This window comes from Arachis stenosperma, chromosome 9 (genome assembly GCF_014773155.1).
Source record: "Arachis stenosperma cultivar V10309 chromosome 9, arast.V10309.gnm1.PFL2, whole genome shotgun sequence".
NCBI classification, from domain to species: Eukaryota; Viridiplantae; Streptophyta; class Magnoliopsida; order Fabales; family Fabaceae; genus Arachis; species Arachis stenosperma.
In genome coordinates, this window is record NC_080385.1 from 133582525 (window position 1) to 133601528 (window position 19004).

Consider the following 19004-nt stretch of genomic DNA (forward strand, 5'->3'; position numbering starts at 1 on the left):
TCTCCTAGCTTGTTCCGAAATATCCACTTGGTGCCGGTCACTTTTTTTTCATTTGGCCTTGGAACCAATGTCCACACTTGGTTCTTCTCAAATTCAAGAAGTTTATCTTCCATTGCCTTTACCCAAGAAGGGTCATCAAGGGCTTTCTTGACATTTTGAGACTCCACTTGAGAGAGAAGGGCTATGTTTGTCCCTTCACTTGCCTTTCTAGTTGAGGACCGAGTTCTAACCCCATGAGAGATGTCTCCATTGACAAATTTTTCAGGATAATTCTTCAAGAATTTCCATTCACGATGTCTGGTGGACTTGGAAGCAGATTCAGTAACCAAGGAATTCTGGGTATTGCTGGTTTCAGGATCTCCATTAGATTCATGAGACAAAATAAAATTGTCTCTTGAATTTTCAGCAACTGCAATTTCTGGTTCAACTTGTCTAGAATTTTCATTGTCATAATTTTGTGCAATTTCATTTTTCTTTTAAACTTAATTCCCTACATTACAATCTTCCAAGACACTTTGCACCAAAAAACATACAACAAAAAAAGACTTTAGTGTGATACGTTATAGTCACTTCATTTTTGTGTAATAATACAATCAAAAAAATAAAATACACCTCAATGTGATACCAAGTATTTGCTGGACTCTGAAAAAATGCTCAAGAAGATAATCATCATCATTAATGCAAGATTACTATCATCTAATCAATTGTCCGCATACATCATCATCTAGGCACAATCTGCTATGATGAAAGAATTGTTAGGGAATTTGGAAGCAACATAAATACGCGTTCACTACTCCTTCACCATGCCACATACTTTCAGCGCAGTAGTATAAACCAAAGTTTTAAAGTCAGATCATGAGAAATATGTATAGATAGCAAGAAAACCAAGATTTAGCCTCATCATAACGGTCTAACAATTTTGTCCCTCATCATCATATATCATCATTCAATATGCAGACGTTCCTTTATTTTTAGTTATCTAGTGACAACTTCTATATAACAAATGATGATGAGTTGTCTAATTTCTAAATTTACATCTCTTAAAACTCATCAACAAATTAAATGGTAAATCTCACACTTCTTTTGTGGTTATTCAATAACGATGAAACATTTGAGATCTATTTTCACCACCGAGAAAACTTGGAAAACAGAGATAAACAAGGAGAACAACTTATTGTTCATCACTATTATTTCTTTATGCACACCACATTTCTCTATTGTTTTTTAATCTTCATAGTTAATTATTATTATTATTGTTGTGAAGCTGAGGTTGATAACCTTTTATCAATTGCTCACGGCTTATATGCTCAATATGTATTTGGAGACTCCACGGTTGATTGTGGATCTGGCACTGAATCCATTGCACCCCCTTATGGCGTTGACTCTGATGGATTCAGCGGTAGATACACAAATGGTCGTACAGTTGCAGATGAAATTGGTGAGAAATAATTAACGGAATCTCTATTTATTTTCTTATTTTTTTGATTCGGTAAATCTCATTGATATAGCTGCATGAAGACATGCAACATTGTTTAACAATTTAATTTATGGCATTTATAATGCAGCTATGTTCCTTAACTTAACATCGACTCTTCCATATTGGGTTGTTGATTTCAAACAATATGCATTCAATCCAGCGGGATATGGTTATGCATCTGGACCTGCTGGCATTCTTCCTACAACAGGATCTAATAGTGTGAGAACTATTACCATATTTACTTTCAATTTCTCATTTAATTAAGTTGCCTTATTTATGTCCAAAAGATGCATATTTACACATGAAAAAATTTTGGATTTTTTTTTTAATTTTTATACAACAATCATTTAAAAAACAAAAGGTTTTGAAAACCAACATTGCGCAGTTAACACTGCAGCTAACATCCAACACAAGAAAATGAATATCTGAAACTCTTAGAAATAAGAACATTTAAAACTTAATTAGAAGAAACATTTGAAACTCAAACTTAACAAAAACTCCTTTTTAATGGATTTTTGATAATTAATGGGTAGTGTGCTATGCTACAATTGTGTTGTGTATGTAGAATTATACTATCAGTATGACAAGGCAAATTGAATTGTTTGCTCACGCCGTCAAAGAACACTTGCCACACCGCTTTGGCAACTCTACACATAGAATCTCTCACCACTTGGCAAACTCTATATTTGCAATTTCTATTGGTGCTCGTGACTTTTTGGACAATTTTGTTTATGGTGCTGCAAGCAAACACAATCATGAAGCTTCACAATCCATTAGAGACGAATTCAGCAATCTCCTCATGACACAACTCCGCACCTACATTCAAGTATTAATTAATTAAACAAAAATATTATTTATACTTCTAATAACTGTTACAGAGAAATGATAATGTCACTTCTTTTTTGGAGCCACATTATCATTTTTCCTATGGTAGAAGTGATCGATTATTGTTGACCACCATTGTCTGATGCAGGATCTATACGAATTAGGAGCAAGGTATATGATTGTGTTCGAAATTGGTCCCGTTGGATGTTACCCAGTGGTGCGTCAAAAACTTGGTGAAAGTGAAGAATGTTCTGAGGAATTAAATAGCATGATTGCTGTATTCAATGGCAAGCTTTACTATGAGCTTGTGGCATTGGCATCCAAGCTTCCGGGGACAAGATTCATTATAGCCAAAACTTTTAGGGTTATTTATGATATGGCCGAAAACCCTTTCAAATATGGTAAGCCATTTTCGTACACTAAATTATCCATTGCTAATAGTCTCAAGACAGAACTAGATAGCCACTAATAATACATTCTTTTCAGATAATTGCTAAATACAACTTAAAATAGTAGCGTTTGGTATCTGAAATTAAAGACTGAAATGTAAGATAGTACATATTAATTATCAACAATGTGCCAAAAAAATTTATTTTTTTTATTAATATTTGGTGAACAAACATATTGTTATATGTTAAAAAAAATATGAAATTAGTTAAACTTTAAATCTTAAACTTTTAAATCCTGATAGTATAAAAATACGGTATTAATAGCTTAAAATATTAGCTAATAGCCTAATATTAATAAAAATAGTAGTGAACCTTTAAAGTTATCTTTGATTATTTGTCATTCTAAAATGCAAAATTTAAACAATAAAATTATTTATAGAAGAGATATATTTTTTATTTTTTTTATCTCTTTATTTATGTCCTAAGCAACAAGTAACAAACACCACACATAGAATAATAACAAATAAATTTTTTCTTTCCTCTAGGCTTAGTGTTTTAATGTATTTTTTTATTTTTTATTTTTATTTTGTTTTAGATCTGACAAATGCAAGAGATCCCTGTTGTGAAGTAAATGAGACCGGAATATATTGTGTTTCATTTGCTGAACCATGCCCAAGGAGGGATCAATATCTGTTTTGGGATGACATACATCTCGTAGGCAAAGCTAATAAGTTAATTGCATCAAAGTGTGTGACAGATTCAAGCGTTTGCTTACCTATTACCTTTGAGGATCTTGATGGACAACTAAGAATCATCGTGTTATCAGGACAACCAGAAAAAATTTATTTGAATAATGTTCTGTGTCTTTTTTTATTATTTGTTCATTTAATACTAGTCACAAATTTACTTTATTTCCCTTATTAATTGATTCTTTGTCAACATTCAAACCTTGTCCTCCAAACTTCTTTAGGTCATATTTTATGGATTTTATAATAGTAAATGTTAGTAGAGTTTTTTACTTTAAATAAATAATATCTATTAAACTTTTTACTTGAATAACTTTATCTATACATAATTTAATAAATTTCAGTTATTACTAAAACCTTGAAATAATTATTTCTTCATTATCACAAAGGAAAGTACTAATAGAAGTAGAAAAATTTTTCATATTTATAATTGTAGAAGTACTCTTTTTGTATTATCTAAATCAATAGTTATTATTTTAATTTGTTTGGATTCGATAAATACAATAATACTAAAGAAATTTTGTGTGTGTAAAACTACAACTAGTGACATAAAAGATTATTATATTCCCCAAGGATACCAATTATATAATTCTTTTTCTTTTTCAATTAAAAATCACTTAATTTGACATGTAGCCAATAAATTTAATTAAATATTTAACAAAAGTTATTTTTTTATTGAAGTGAGGAACAATTAATTTTTTCAAAAAAGCAAGTTCTTAAAAATAATTTAATTAAATATTCCAAAAAAGAATTAAATATTTTAAAAGTAATTTAATTTAGAATAAAGTATATTTTTTGTTCTTGAAATTTGTTGAAAATTTTAAAAATAATCCTAAATTTTATTTTATTTTAATTTTATCCCAAAATTTTTTATTTGTATTAAATATATATTTGACGAGTAATTATTTAAAAAATTTAGGACAAGTTTAGCAACAATTGTATAAGAACAATTTTTAACATAAACAAATCAGACATAATTATCATGCATTATTGCTAAATTGATCTTAAAATTTTTAAAATTTAAAATACGTTTTTATTTTCTTTTATTTTGAGTATTTTCTATTTTTTTGGATTGTAAAAAAAAATGAAAACAATAAAATCTTATTTTCTGTTTTTACCTTTTGTTTTTATTTTTTTCTTTACAAAATTTAAAAAACAGAAAATATTAAAACTGAAAACAGAAAATAAAAACACAAATCAAATGCATCCTTAGTTGTCATAGATATTTAATGCAAAATCAAAAATTTTAAAAATAAAATTAAAGTAAAATAAAATATAAAAATATTTTTAAAATTGTAAAACTTTTAAAATAAAAAATATATTTTATCCTTTAATATTTGATATCAGCCCAATCAAATCCATTTTCCACCAGTAAAATGAAGTGCAGTAGCCCAATTCTTTTTCTTGTTTTCATATGGTGGAAGTGCCCCCATCTGACCATCTCCATACTTCAAAATGAGCCCATTCCAATTATAGGGCACAATCATTTGTAGGTCTATAAAAATTAAAAACCGACCAAGGTGCTCTTTGCTTATGCAGTTATACAAGAGTAGCAAATATATCAAATTAGTTCAAAAAAAATTTAGCAAGAGATTTTAATTCTGAATAAATTTTAACGGGCCTGCTACACATACAAGCCTACAAGCATACAAGTTGGCCCAGCCCAAAGAGAAATCACGCGCACCAAAAGAGATAACATGGCGCGTCAAAGTCACGCGCTCAACACTCAAACGGTTACGTATGGCAGACTCTTCCACTTCTTCCACTTCTTCCATTTCTCAAGGCACTTCGAAAACAAGGAAACCCTCCCATTTTCGAGCGAAAATCAAAGTTCAAAATATACAAATCGTTCTTCGAAACCTCCATCAAAACACCATCAAACTCTCCGTGAAGAATCTGAAGAGAAAACAAAGCAACAATACTCAACGTAAGTTCATTAAGATTCCTGTATATTTTACTTTTCTTCTACGTCGTTCTTCTAGGGTTTACTATTATTCTTGCTTCTTTGTTACAATGTTCTAAGTTCTACGTCGTTCTTCTAAGTTCTACGCCGTTCTACGTTGTTGTTCTAAGTTCTCCTGTTATTGTTGTTGATTTTTGGGGGTTTATTCCGTAGATTCGGGGGTGTATACTGCTTAACCTTGTAATGTGGCTTGATATTGAAGCATGGTTGAGTGATCTGACTAATATCTATACGCATGTATCTGAATAATATCTATGGGTGTATCTCACTGTTATCAATGGGTGTATCTTGCTGATATCTTTGGGTGTATCTGAATCATATATATGGGTGTATCTTACTGTTATCAATGGGTGTATCTTATTGTTATTAATGGGTGTATCTGACTCATATATATGGGTGTATCTTACTGTTATCTTTGGGTGTATTGTTCGTTTCAGAGAAAATGGCAGCAAGAAACCAAACAAAAGACCTTAAGTGTGCCACACATCTCCTGAGTGATAAGTTCAGAAACATGACTGAGGAGAAGAAGGCAATTGTGAGGGATCTTGGATTCGGTGGGTTGATGCACATCCCACCACTAAGGGTGGATCACCAACTCTTAAGGGAGCTGGCAAACAACTTCAAACTTAGGGAGAACAGACTGAAGACAGGATATGGTTCTTTCCAAATAACACCAAGAAAAATAGGTCATGCACTTGGCATCAATGCAACAGGTAACTAGCTTAAAATTATAGGTGTATATTAAGTTGTTGCTTGGGTCTATATAAGTTGATGCTTGGGTGTTTTTGAACCGACTTGGATACTTTGTTGTCTTCCTTTTCGTAGGAGATCTATTTTTTGAGAAAGTTGAGTATAAGAAACTTTCTGATGATGACAAAATAATTTATAGAAGATTCCAGGGTAAGACCCTCAAAAGTCTTACTGATGAAATGATGGAAATCGGCGTTGGCAACGAAGAGGAACGCCTGATGTTCAAGAGGATATTCATCCTCTACATACAGATGGCGTTCCTTTTGCCAACGACGATAAACAAAATATCGCCCGTGCACCTGGCCCCAATTTTTAAGATGGACGGCATATCAGAGAGAAACTGGGGGGGGGCATGTTTTGACCTTCATGGTCAAGGGCATCACAGACTACCAGGAGAAGAAGAAGAAATCAATTAATGGCTGCCTCTTCGCCCTCATGATAATCTACTTTCATCTTTCAAAAAACAAAGGCAAAAACAGGACTCAAAGACCACCAAAGCCCTGGATTGCCAACTGGACTAAGGAGCAGTTGGTGGAAAGAATGTCTGCAGAAAGACAGGAAATTTTGGTAAGTAAACATAATAAGTTGGGTGTATTTTATTTACCTGAATGCTGCTAACTAAAATATCTCATGTTTCAGGGGATTCTGAAGATCGCAGAGACAAGAGAAAAAATGAAAAAAAAAAGAAAAAAAAGAAAAAAACAAGAAATAAAAAAACAAAAAAAAGGAAGGCGAGTCCAACTTCGTCTTCGGAGACAGAAACTACTGACAGTGACACTTCTACCTCTGAGTCTGAGGCTCAAGAAGACTCAGAGGATTCAGGAAGAAAACACCCCAGCAAAAAGGGGAAAAAGTAAGAACCATACTTGGGTGTAATTTCTTTTTCGAGTTGGGTGTATTTTGTTTGATCACGTTGGGTGTATGTAGTTTATTAAGCAGCGTGTATTTCGTTTGCTGCGTTGGGTGTATATTTAATATTCAGTTGGGTGTATCTTGTGAATTCATTTGGGTGTATTTTTAGTATGTTCTAAATGATGATTGTTTGCCTTCCAGAATGGACTCCAGAAAAAGAAAGCAGAGGCAAGAGGAGTCAGATTCTGATTCAGAATCTGAATCTGAACCAAGTGATGAGTAATGTCCTGAAATTATTACTCCTTTCTTTTGGCTTCATTATAAAGATTTCGTGTATTAATTGAAGTGTCTATTATTAACTTATAGGAGTGAAGAATCATCACCTGCGGAGAAGGAGAAGAAAAAGAAAAAAACAAAAACAACACCAAAAGAGTAAGCACTTCTTTCATTAATATTCTGTGATAAAATTAATTTTTTATTTCTGATTGGTATTCTTTTTTTTCCACCCAGAACACAACAAGAAAAGAAAAAAGTTGTTGTGGAGGATTCACCTCCTGAAGAAGATCAATACTTTGACGGGTACAGTACCTCGTAAGCTATATTACGGTCTATCATCGTAATTATTTTTGTTAACATCTTATTTTATGAATGTAGTGAGAGATATGAAATATCAAGTGACGAAATCGATGAATGGCTAAGGGGAAACGTTGATAAATCTGCTGCGGAGGGGTATGTCTTGCGGGGCTGTGTATTTGAGATTTTTGTCTGTTTTGTTTGCTAATAATTGTATCTTGTTACGCAGGGAGAACCTAGCTGACCTGCGATCGACAGAAGGTCGCTATGTGTCCTCTGAAACGTAAGAACCTTTATTATTTAATAAAATCTTGTTATCGTGATTTAGATGTATTTTCTGGAAACATTTGGGTTTATTTTGTGGATCAAGTTGGGTGTATGTTGTTTACTAGGGATATTTCGTTTGTTTTGTTGGGTGTATATTGTCCATTCGGTTGGTTGTATCTTGTGCATTCATTTGGGTGTATTTTATACCTGTATCTTATTTTGTCTGAATAACATGAAATCTGTTTAGACTACCGGCTGTGAACTTGGGAAGTGATGATCCTTTCTCTCAAGGACGCACAGAACAGAGTAGCGTAAACCAGCCATCACAGAGCATGTAATTTCTCTTTCAAATAACCGTTACTTTTGTTCTTCTATTACCTTCTACTTCTAATTCTGTATATATTTTTTTTAGAAAAAAAGCCCTTTATTATTTTATTCAAGAAAAAAAGGCAGCAAAAAAAAGCAAAAACTGCAACTATGTAAGTTCTCAAAAAACAAAGCCTGTCTTCTTTTTGAATTGTTCGGGTGTATTTTTGACCTTTTTTGGGTTATTTTAGGTTGAGTCCGACTGACTCGAATATGATGGTTGTGAGGGAACAAACACCGTCGGAAGCGCTTGCAATGTGAGTTTTCCAAGAATATTTCAACCTTATAACCTTATTATTTTCAAAGGCGTTGTTAACCTTTCATTTTTCTTCTTGTTTAGAGTCCCGATCCAGGTTTTTGTGCCGGCATCCCAAACAACCCCTGAGACAGATTTCGAACCAACCCCTATGCTACGGATTGAAGGGACTATAGAAAAGTAAGAAATAGTATTGGGTGTATATTTGTTTAGGGTTTGGGTGTATATTTGCATACAGTTTGGGTGTATATTGTTCCTGATCAATTTTTTCTTTACGCCATGATTAATTTTGTGTTACTGTGCAGCACTCCTGAATCCCCCAAACAACTTCAAGAAACCACACCCACGCTTCCCCCAGCTCCAACTAAAATGTAAGTTCATCAGACTAAAATCAATCTTTGCTTATCATCCCTATATTATTATTCTTACTCTTATTCTTATACATCATGACGCAGTCATCCAGCCGCAGAAGACACTGCTGCGCTGTTGATGATGGCACGGACAGCAACCTATGTTCCTAAAACAGATTCAGGGATGCCATCATTCAGCCTTGGACTGACTGATTCAAGCCAGGAGGGGGCGTCAACGCAGGAGACAGAAAGGGAAAAATCTCCAGAAACTGCAAGTATGCTAGAACAATTAGACACTTTGGTCCAAAAATTAGCAAGCAATGCGGCGAAGGGAACAAACGAAAGTCCACAAATTCAGAGGGAGACTGGGGGAGAAAGTTCTGCAAAGTTTGAAACTCCAAGGGGAATAAATCAAATTACAGATGATATGAAACAAAAGTGCTACATCTGGGGGACGAGACTGAAGGAAGACGCAAATGGCAATACTGACGAGTATGAGGAGATTTGCAATCTGATTGGCAAAGGAGAATACATTTTGATCAGATCGCACCTTGCATCCCTCCAGGCAAAAAGTGATATAGAATCTCAGGTAATATTAGACTAACATTAATGTTTTTACACCAAAGTAAACTGCTATGTTTATTAATGTAAAATTGATTTCGGCATATATTTCTAGATTGTATCTGCCATCTGCCTCATCCTAAACCAGAAAAATGAAAAGAGGTTTCAGGAACAAATATACTGTCTCCCCCCCGATATTGTGGTAAATGTTATTTCTACGAACTTTGGGTGTATTTTCTGCATTGATTTGGGTGTATTTTTTGGGTTCGATTGGGTGTAAGTTGTGTATTTTCAGTATTTCATTTCTTGTTTCGCAATTCTTGCAGAGCATGGCACTTTCGGATCACCCAAAGGGGGAATTCATATCCCCGAAAACGGAAAAGGAATTCAGGGTGGAAGCCTACCCGAGTTTCATTCACTTCATAGATAGAAAAAAATTAAGTTCGCATCCATATGTAAGTTTTCGTTTGCTAAATTTGTTAGTACGCTTATTTATTTAATTATATGCCAAATAAAATAACACACTGTTGAAATGTAGCAATCCTTCAGATTTTTGCTCCTGTTTGCCACTCGGGACATTGGTGGTTATGGCTAATAAATACAACAAAGCGGAAATGTCAAATACTTGACCCGCTACACAAAAAAGCTCCAAGCGATGAGAGAAAGGACATTAATAAATTCACTGTAAGTTGCCTCTGTCTTCTTTACTTTAATAGATAGGTCTATTTCGAAGGTTGTGTTGGGTGTATATTCTATATTCAGTTGGGTGTATCCTGTGCATTCATTCGGGTGTATTAATGATTTGTTTTGGTATTTAAGGGATATGTATTTTCAAGATTGATAACATATGCCGGCGGAAAACCTCTGGAGAAAGGCGAGAAGGAAAAGGAAATTAAAGCATCATATGTTAAAATATCAGGCCAAAAAACAAGGTATAAATTTCTGACTCTGAACATTAAACTTTCCTAAATGAGATTTGTAATTTATTTTCTTCGTTTTCAGCTATGACTGCGCTATCTACGTTATGAAGTGGCTTGAGTTAATTGAGCCGGAAAATATCAAAAAGGGGAAGTATGAATGGGATAATTGGCCACAGGTAACTGTCTTTAGAACTATATAACTCTGTATTACTTTACTGAATTAATATTGCTGTTTAAACAGAATATACTTTTTAATTGTAGGAGGAGGTGGACCACTATAGAGTGGAGTATGCTTCCCGGATACTATTCAGTGAGATGAATAAACAGAGAGATCGGGCAATTAGAGAGAGTAGTGCTATAAGGCTGTCGAAGCCATCCTCTGTATTATTGAGTCCGTTTTGTCAGATTAATTCTGCTGATATAGAAATTGGGTAATCCAACTGCTGCGTAGTTTGTAAATTAAACAAATGATGTAAATATTTGCCAATTATCAACAACTTCTATTCCATGTATATTTTTTCCCATAGTTAAACTATCTATGCTGGTAAAGTGTTTGTGATGTATTTAAAAATTGTATTACAGGTGGTAAATGCAAATTATAAACTGTTACACCCAACGCAAGTCTAATAATACACCCAAGATTGCATAAACTATACACCCAACTGTCTGCGCTATACTCAAAATGTATGAATTACATGTACTAAAATATGAAGAAAAACATCAAATGAAATATACACCCATAACCTGCAAATTTTTACAGCTTTTGTTCTATATGTATCTATATATGTGTCTATATGTAAATTGTGAATTAACAAAAATACACCCAAAAGAAACAGTGCTTTTACACCCATATTCTTTAAAACTATACACCCAAAGAGTTATCCCCTGCTGCTGGTACCCTGAGCTGATAATTCATAACGTGTCCTTGATATTGGTTGGAATTTGAATGCGCCGCTGATGCAGCATCAAACACGTTTATCTGAATATAACACTCACACATTAGCTAAACTATTAACGAGAAAAATAAACTCAATTGCCACAAATTTAAAGAACATTTCCTTGTACCTCGCTTGAAACTTTCGTCTTCTTCTTCTTTGTGGCATTTGCAATCTGTTTCTCTAGCTTTGAACCTAGCCTGTTTTTTGGACGTCCTCTTGTTCGAATCCTTGGTGGGCTTTGAAGCTCGTTAACGGATTCCAAGTTGGCGTCTTTGTGGGATAAAGAAGATCTCCCCTTCCTTTTGGCTTTTAATGCTTCCATCTCGGCCATGACGTTATCGTACGCACGGTGCAGAATTACAGTCAGCTCCTCCGATTCGGAGGCAAATTCGCAAATATTTTGTGAACGAAAAACCAATTGGTCGAACCTCTTGCTTCTTGGCTCCATTAGTGGCTCGTCGTGGCTGCTCTTGATGTGTGTGTGTCGCCTCTTTACCTTCTTGCTCCATCGTTCCAGTATATATCTAGGGGACACTTGGCTTACTTGTTCGAAGCTTAACACGCTTAGTGCGTGACGGCACAGTATCCCTCTCGACTCGAATAATAAGCATTGGCATTTTACCTCGGCTGCGACTGAGTCGTAGGTAACAGCGAACTTGTTGAATATTGAGCTGGAAACTTGTTCTCCGACTTCGTATATTGAATAGCCTAGAGCGGAATTCTTTAATCTGGTGATGCAATTCGCCTTTCCTCTGAATTGCGCTTGGACTTCCCTAAACTTTGCATGAGTGTACGCATCTTGAAACTGAGCTTCAATGGAGGATTTGGTTGCACACGGTATGACCGTATGAAAATTTGCAGCGTCTGATTCTCTCTCTGCTTGCTCCCTGCTTCCGAGGCAATTATCGTATTGTTTGACGAACTGAATAAGCGAGCTGTTCCGGGTGATGTACTTGTTAAAAAATGAATGCATGCTCTCGCTCCTTTGTGTGCTTCTCATCCCTGCCCAGAAGTGGTGATCCAGATAGATAGGAACCCATATGTGACGGTCTTCGTACAGATCTGCATAAAATACCCAAACACAAACTGTAAAATACACCCGAGAGAACATACAATTTACACCTCTGCTGCAGATTTTAAAAACACATTACCTGAAAGCCACTTGTTGTCCACAAGACCAAAATTTAGCAGAAAATCGTTCTAATTCCTATCGAATGAGTCTTTGCTATGAGAGTTCCAAACAACATGGCTTATTTCTTGTTCGATATCCGCATGTCCCTTGTACCCGTTTAATTTGCTTGGAATCTTCTTCATGATGTGCCAAATACACCAGCGGTGAACTGTTGTTGGCATACAGGCCTCTAAAGCCCTTTTCATTGATGCGCACTGATCGGTGAGAAACCCTTTCGGAGCGTTTCCTCCCATGCAACGAAGCCAGCATTGAAATAACCATTTGAATGATTCAATTTCTTCGTTCTTCATCAAAGAGCATCCGAGAAGTGTTGACTGACCGTGGTGATTCACCCCGACAAAAGAACCACAGACCAAATTATACCTGAAACAAATTACCATGGTCCAGAATGCAAAATCATTAGGTACACCCTAACAAATGCTTCGAATACACCCAATGAAACAGCCAATATACACCTCTGCTGCGGATTCGTAAAAATAAATTAATTTAGCATCATAAACAGGGACAGTTTGTTACCTGTTTGTATTGTAGGTGGTGTCGAATGAAATGACGTCTCCGAAATACTCAAAGGCGGCTCTGCTTCTGGCATCGGCCCAAAAAGCCAGCTTAATCGATTGATCCTCCTCAAGTTCGAGCTCAAAAAAGAAATTCGGATTCTTCTCTTTCATTCTTAAGAAATATTTCCCAAATTCCTTTGCATCTTCTTGTTCGGAAACATTCCGCACTTCCCTGGTAATGTAATTCCTCACGTCCTTTTCGATAAAGTTTAACTCGCGGTGACCCCCGGCAGCAGCAACAAATGATTGGTAGGTTTTGCTTGGTCTGATACCAGCCTCCTCATTATTCTCTATCGTACGACGAATGGACATGCTTAGTTCCCTGTGCTGTTTAAGCATCTCTGCTTTGCTTGGACAGCAGGGGTGTGAATGATCCAGCACAACCTTTGAAATGATCCAAGCACCGACATCCTTCAATGTGTGTATATAAATTCTTGCAGGACAGTTTAGACCGGCTATCGGATTGGTCTTCTCGGTCGGAGATATTTTAGATTTCTATTTTCCTTCTCTGCTACATGTAATCAGTTGATTCTTAATCTCGTTTCCCTTCCTATTTGTGCACCGAACTCTTGTAGAGAAACCTGCAGCCTTGGCGTAGTCCCTGTAAAATTTTTCAGCATCTTCAAGGGTGGTAAAGGTCATTCCGACCTTCGGAATAAGCTCGTCATCAACAACCGAGAGAGGCTGCACAATACACCGTGTCAGACTGTAAATACACCCATAGATATGATTCAAATACACCCAATTATGTCTAATATGATACACCCGAGCCGCAACAACTCAACTACAGAATGACCTTTAAAGCCATAAACTGTAAATACTCAGGCTGCAGAATACACCATGTCAAAAACTAAAAACACACCCAATCGTGTCTGATATAATACACCTGAACAACAACAACTCAATTAAAATAACAAAAAACCAGTAAAGTGTAGATACACCCACACTTCTAGCTAAAATACACCCAAAGAAGAATTGATCTACACCCGAGCGTCTGCTATAAATTCTAGGTAATTAGTCACAACTAATACATTGAATGGACAGATTCATGTTAACGTGTTACTTTCACAGTCAATGTTCAGCAATTTTTCAACTACACAATGCTATACCAATTACTGAAAGAAAAATCATACTAATCTTATGTAAATCAAACCTCAGGAAATTCGTTAAATTCAAACTCATAATCCACTTCGCCTGGATTCAGCTGACAATCAGAGGTTGAATGATCCATTATCTTCAAAACGAGTTCAAACTTTGATTTCAGAAAACAACAAATCAAAATAGAAAACGAAGGTCGAGTTGCAGAGAGAAAAAAAGGTAACGTAAATGAAGAACATACCAGTGAGAAAAGGACAGCAAAAGAACGATGGAGAAGAAGGAGGGAAGACGCGCGAGAAGAAGAACAACCAAATCTCAAAATATCGAAAACGAAGAAGGAAACAAATATTTTAAATTTGGTAGTTAGATATACGCGGGATGTTATATAGCGCGTGTAATCAACGTACGTGGAGCAGCGCGTATTTGTTTAATGTACTTGTAGAGCATACAAGTCCTAATGGCTTGTATGCAGAGCTTTTCCGAAATTTTAATCAGTAAATTAAATTTTTATTTTGTTAAACATCTTAATTCTTATATCAAATTTTAATAAAAAGTTAGACAAATCAATCTCTATCATTTATTTAATAAAAGAAATATTAGTCTTTAAATTTTTTTTTAAATTCTAAGATTAGACCTTTCATTTAGACCAATAATTTAACATGAAGACTGGTATATTTTATTAAATAAAAGTTTGAAGACTGATTTAGTGATTAAAATCTGTTGAGAATTAAAATAATTGACTAAAATTTTTTTAGAAATTAATTTAGAATATTACTCTAAAATTAAAATATAAATTCCTAAATATATGTATAGGAAAATAAATTCCATATCAAGGAGAACCATCTTTTTTTTCTTTTCTTTTTTATCTGCTAAGGAGCGATAAGCAGTCATTTATCATTGTAATTATCAAGTAGTGTTAGTAGAGTGGGCAGAAAGAATGATGAGTGTACGATTAGGCAAACAATAACCGCCAAATGCAGCTAATCCAGTTGTGTTGCGTGGTCCTTTTCCCCCATTTCTTCGTTCCTACATTCCCATTGCCACTTTACATATTCATATCCACCCAATATTCCTCCTCCTTGCAATAAGGGAGGACTAATATGAAATCTTTGATAGCAACACCATAATACTTGCACGTCTTCTTCGCATTACTAAACCTTTGGATGTTTCGTGATGGTAAATATCCATCTACGTCCAATAACCTTTGCATTAGATGGACCTGTAACCACAGACCATGTTTTGGTTTTATTAGTGAGTGATATGGGTTATTAATAAGTTCCTCTATTGGTATATATATTATTAGTAAATGCTATTCAATCTCTTCTAAAATAACATGTAAGTTATCTTTTATGATATGTCAAATTTTAATTGATTATTATCTTAATCATAATTGGTATAATTTTTTAAAAGATCAAAATCTCACTCCCATTAATTAAAACACCTTCTCATTTCTCAATTCTTTCTTCATCGCGTAACTTCGGTCCTTCCGAGTCGTGACAAGAAGCATCATTCCTTAACTACATTGTTAAATTTCCGTCATTCCTATATTCTGGCTCGATCTCTCTTTCTGCTGTAGATCATTCTTTACTAACATAATTAATGGTTAGTTTGATTATTAAATTTTTTTATTAAAAAAATATATCTTTATTTAATTACCTAATAGAACATATATTCATATGTAAAATATAATATAATAAAATAATTCTATTTAGAATATTTAAAATATAATTAAAATCATAAACATATAAATATAATAGTAAAATTTATACTCTAAATAAGTAAACATATGCTTTATCATACATAAATTCTTTAAAAAATATTGAATAAATTGTTAAAATTAATAACAAAAAATTTAAAATGATAAAATTCAACTTTTTTACTATACTTTTTATAATATTTTATTCTTTTAATTTTTAATTTATTAGTACTTTATTATTTAATTAATGATTAAATAAATTATTTTTATGAAAAATTATTTTTTGTATTATCTTAAAAAAGAGACCAATATAACAGTTTAAGAAATAACGTAAAATTAATATTTTAAATAAAGAAATATTTAATATTAAAATTTTTAAATACAAAAATAAATTGTATAAATATTTAACAGATAAATATAAAATATATGCCTAAAATAAATAAAACATATAAATAGAAGTCGGTTGAGAAATAAAAAATTATTTTTGTCTGTTTTATTTATTTTAATTATGTATTTCATATTTATCTCTTAAATATTAATATAATTTATTTTTGCATTTAAAAATTTTAATAGTAACTATTTTTTATTTAAAATATTATTTTTACGTAATTTTTTAAATTATTATATTGGTCTCTTCTTTAAAATAATACAAAAAATAATTTTTTATGAAAATAATTTGTTTAATTATTAAGTCAAAGTACTAATAAATTAAAATTTAAAAGAATAAAAATTCTATAAAAAATATTCGCAAAAAAATTAGATTTTATTATTTTAAACTTGTGTTATTAATTTTAATTATTTATTCATTTTTTTAAAATAATTTATGTATGATAAAAGATATGTTTATTTGTTTAAAATACAAATTTTATTATTATATTTATATGTTCCTAATTTTAATTATATTTTTAAGTATTCTGAATATATTTATTTTATTATATTATATTTTACATACGAGTATATTTTTTATCATGTAATTAAATAAAAATATATTTTTAATAAAAAAATTTAATGACCAAACTGATCATTAATTATGTTGATAAGGTGTGATCCACTGCAGAAAGAGAAATCTAATGAGGATGAGAGATAACGATAAGATCAGCACTGGCTATATTGGAAAGGACGGCAAAGTTACGAACGACGAGAATTTAATTTAACGACGTGGTTAAGAGACGATGATGACGACGTTGGTGCTTCTTGTCATGACAGCGATGCTTGAATAGAAAGAATGGAAGCTACGCCAAGAAAGAATGGAGGAGTGGAAAGCTTCAATTAACGGAAGTGTGGTTTTGATATTTTAAAAAATTATATCATTGCCCATCTCAATTAATAAATTACAAAATAATCTAACTATGGTTAAGATGATGATCAATTAAATTTTGACACATCATGAAGGATAACTTACATGTTATTTTAAAGGGAGTTGGGTAAAATTCACCTATATTATTAGTTAATTTGTTATTTTTTTTCTCGTAATATCTCTAAGTATGATATGTTAAAATCTAATTCGTCATGAATATGAACTATATTTAAAAGTTTATCATTGGCTAATAATTTATTATATACACAAAGTAAAATTTAAAACTTGTAATAATTTTTTAAATGAACTAATAAACTAACTACTAAATCAACTCAATTTAACTAGAGTTTGTTACTACTTACTATCTTTAATATATCAGTAACAAACTCTCTAATTAATATATCAACAGAGTAACTGATTGACTAACCTATATCACTAATACGTTTTATATAGTGCCTCTAATTCGATCTTCTGTGTCATTACTTTATTATTCTATTATTTAATAATTAATATATTAAAGATATAATAATTTATATACTTTTTTTATCAATTTAAATTTAAAAAAAATTATAACACAATAAACAAATAGTTCAACTAATTGTGCTAGTTTAACCAAAATTCTTGAATTTTACTGTTTAAATAATCTTTTTTAATTCGAACATGATTTGCATTGAATAAAAGAAGATACAAGTGATTTTGAAAAGAAAAAGGAAGAGTTTTAATAACACTTTTTTAATAATTAATAATATTTTGAAATATCATTGAAATCAAATTATGTTGGAGACTTGTAGTCCAAGCATGTACTATTACTTTCTCATTAGGTTATTAGAACTGTACGTTATTTTCAAAAGTCCAAAGCACGTGCGGCATATGAATGAGTATATGTTTAATTTTCTCGTCTCTTATTTGACTTGCTTCATTTTGAACATTATTATTTTAACGTTTATACGAACGCAACAAAAAAAAAAAAAGAAAAATATTATATCACCACAATAGTGGTGGAGGATTGCAGCAGCCATTTAGTGTCGATTTACATAATCACCACCAAATAAAAAAGATTGTGGCGATTTGGTCAACGACCATAAATTTGTTGATAGCCATCACTAAGGTAGCGTTTGTTTGCAGAGACTGAAACTGAGACTGAGAAATAGGAACTCAATATTATGTTTGTTGAGCTAGAGATTGGAACTTAAATTTCTGTCTCCGTCTTTAAAATTTCAGTATTTCAGTACCTCCAAAAAGTAGGGACACTGGAGACAGAAAAATTTAAAGACGGGGACAGAAATTTTAATTATAATTTGTACCTAAATTACCCCCATCCAAATTTTATAATTTCAAAATTACCCTTAATGTAAATCTAGGGCTTCTTGATCAACCATCGTGAGTAATCTTCTCATTCTTCTTCACTACAGCCCCTGCACGCTCAAACATTCTTCTTCAAGACTCGCCACCGCGTCGCCGCTGGACTCGCCACCGTGTCGCCGCTGGACTCGCCACCGCTAGGTAAGTAATTTGCCGCTTGCAAGTTCATCTTCGTATCCCCCATCTTCTCATCTCCTCTTTTTCTCCTTCACAGTAAAATCGAAGAGCGAAGGTGTCGCCTCTCCCCAATAGCTGTCCACCTCAACCATTAACTCCTCCTCCAAACTGCTCTGACCAGGTTAGTTTTATGCAAATGTTATTTAATTTACTGATTCCTTTCATCCTTTCTGTTGTGCCATAATCTTTAATTTGGATTTGTTTGTGACCTAGCATTGTACTCAGAACCTCTTTACTTGATTTGTAATTATTTTTGTTAATGGTGTGTAGTAGCAGCATTGAAGTTAAAGCAGTTGTTTGCCTAGTGTGAATTTGTTCGTGACCTACATAACCCATTTATTCCAGCTTTATGATTGATGAGTTTATGATGTTTACTTCGTTTTAAATGCCAC

General features: G+C 33.0%; 2 protein-coding genes across 2 annotated transcripts; both read left to right on the plus strand.

The window, feature by feature from the left end:
- Positions 1–6863: 6863 nt before the first annotated feature.
- LOC130951939 (uncharacterized) lies at positions 6864–8734 on the plus strand. Its single transcript, XM_057880697.1, has 8 exons — positions 6864–7003; positions 7204–7281; positions 7369–7434; positions 7513–7581; positions 7657–7731; positions 7805–7858; positions 8400–8465; positions 8549–8734. Exons 2-8 carry the CDS (start codon positions 7205–7207, stop codon positions 8646–8648), a joined length of 507 nt encoding a protein of 168 aa, XP_057736680.1. The 5' UTR covers positions 6864–7003; position 7204; the 3' UTR covers positions 8649–8734.
- Positions 8735–8743: 9 nt separating this feature from the next.
- On the plus strand, positions 8744–10884 carry LOC130949942 (uncharacterized). The gene is made up of 9 exons (XM_057878534.1): positions 8744–8835; positions 8920–9403; positions 9491–9577; positions 9702–9830; positions 9925–10059; positions 10195–10307; positions 10378–10471; positions 10557–10726; positions 10878–10884. Exons 1-9 carry the CDS (start codon positions 8744–8746, stop codon positions 10882–10884), a joined length of 1311 nt encoding a protein of 436 aa, XP_057734517.1.
- The last annotated feature ends 8120 nt before the right edge of the window (positions 10885–19004 follow it).

Excerpts from the sequence above, each read along its gene's own strand:
- LOC130951939 (XM_057880697.1), top strand. The coding sequence starts at position 7,205 with ATGGACTCCAGAAAAAGAAAGCAGAGGCAAGAGGAGTCAGATTCTGAT. Across the intron at positions 7,732-7,804 it reads GATAAATCTGCTGCGGAGGG|GGAGAACCTAGCTGACCTGC; the intron begins GTATGTCTTGCG and ends CTTGTTACGCAG. Across the intron at positions 8,466-8,548 it reads CCGTCGGAAGCGCTTGCAAT|AGTCCCGATCCAGGTTTTTG; the intron begins GTGAGTTTTCCA and ends CTTCTTGTTTAG.
- LOC130949942 (XM_057878534.1), top strand. The coding sequence starts at position 8,744 with ATGATTAATTTTGTGTTACTGTGCAGCACTCCTGAATCCCCCAAACAA. Across the intron at positions 8,836-8,919 it reads CCCCCAGCTCCAACTAAAAT|TCATCCAGCCGCAGAAGACA; the intron begins GTAAGTTCATCA and ends ATCATGACGCAG. Across the intron at positions 10,060-10,194 it reads AGGACATTAATAAATTCACT|GGATATGTATTTTCAAGATT; the intron begins GTAAGTTGCCTC and ends TTGGTATTTAAG.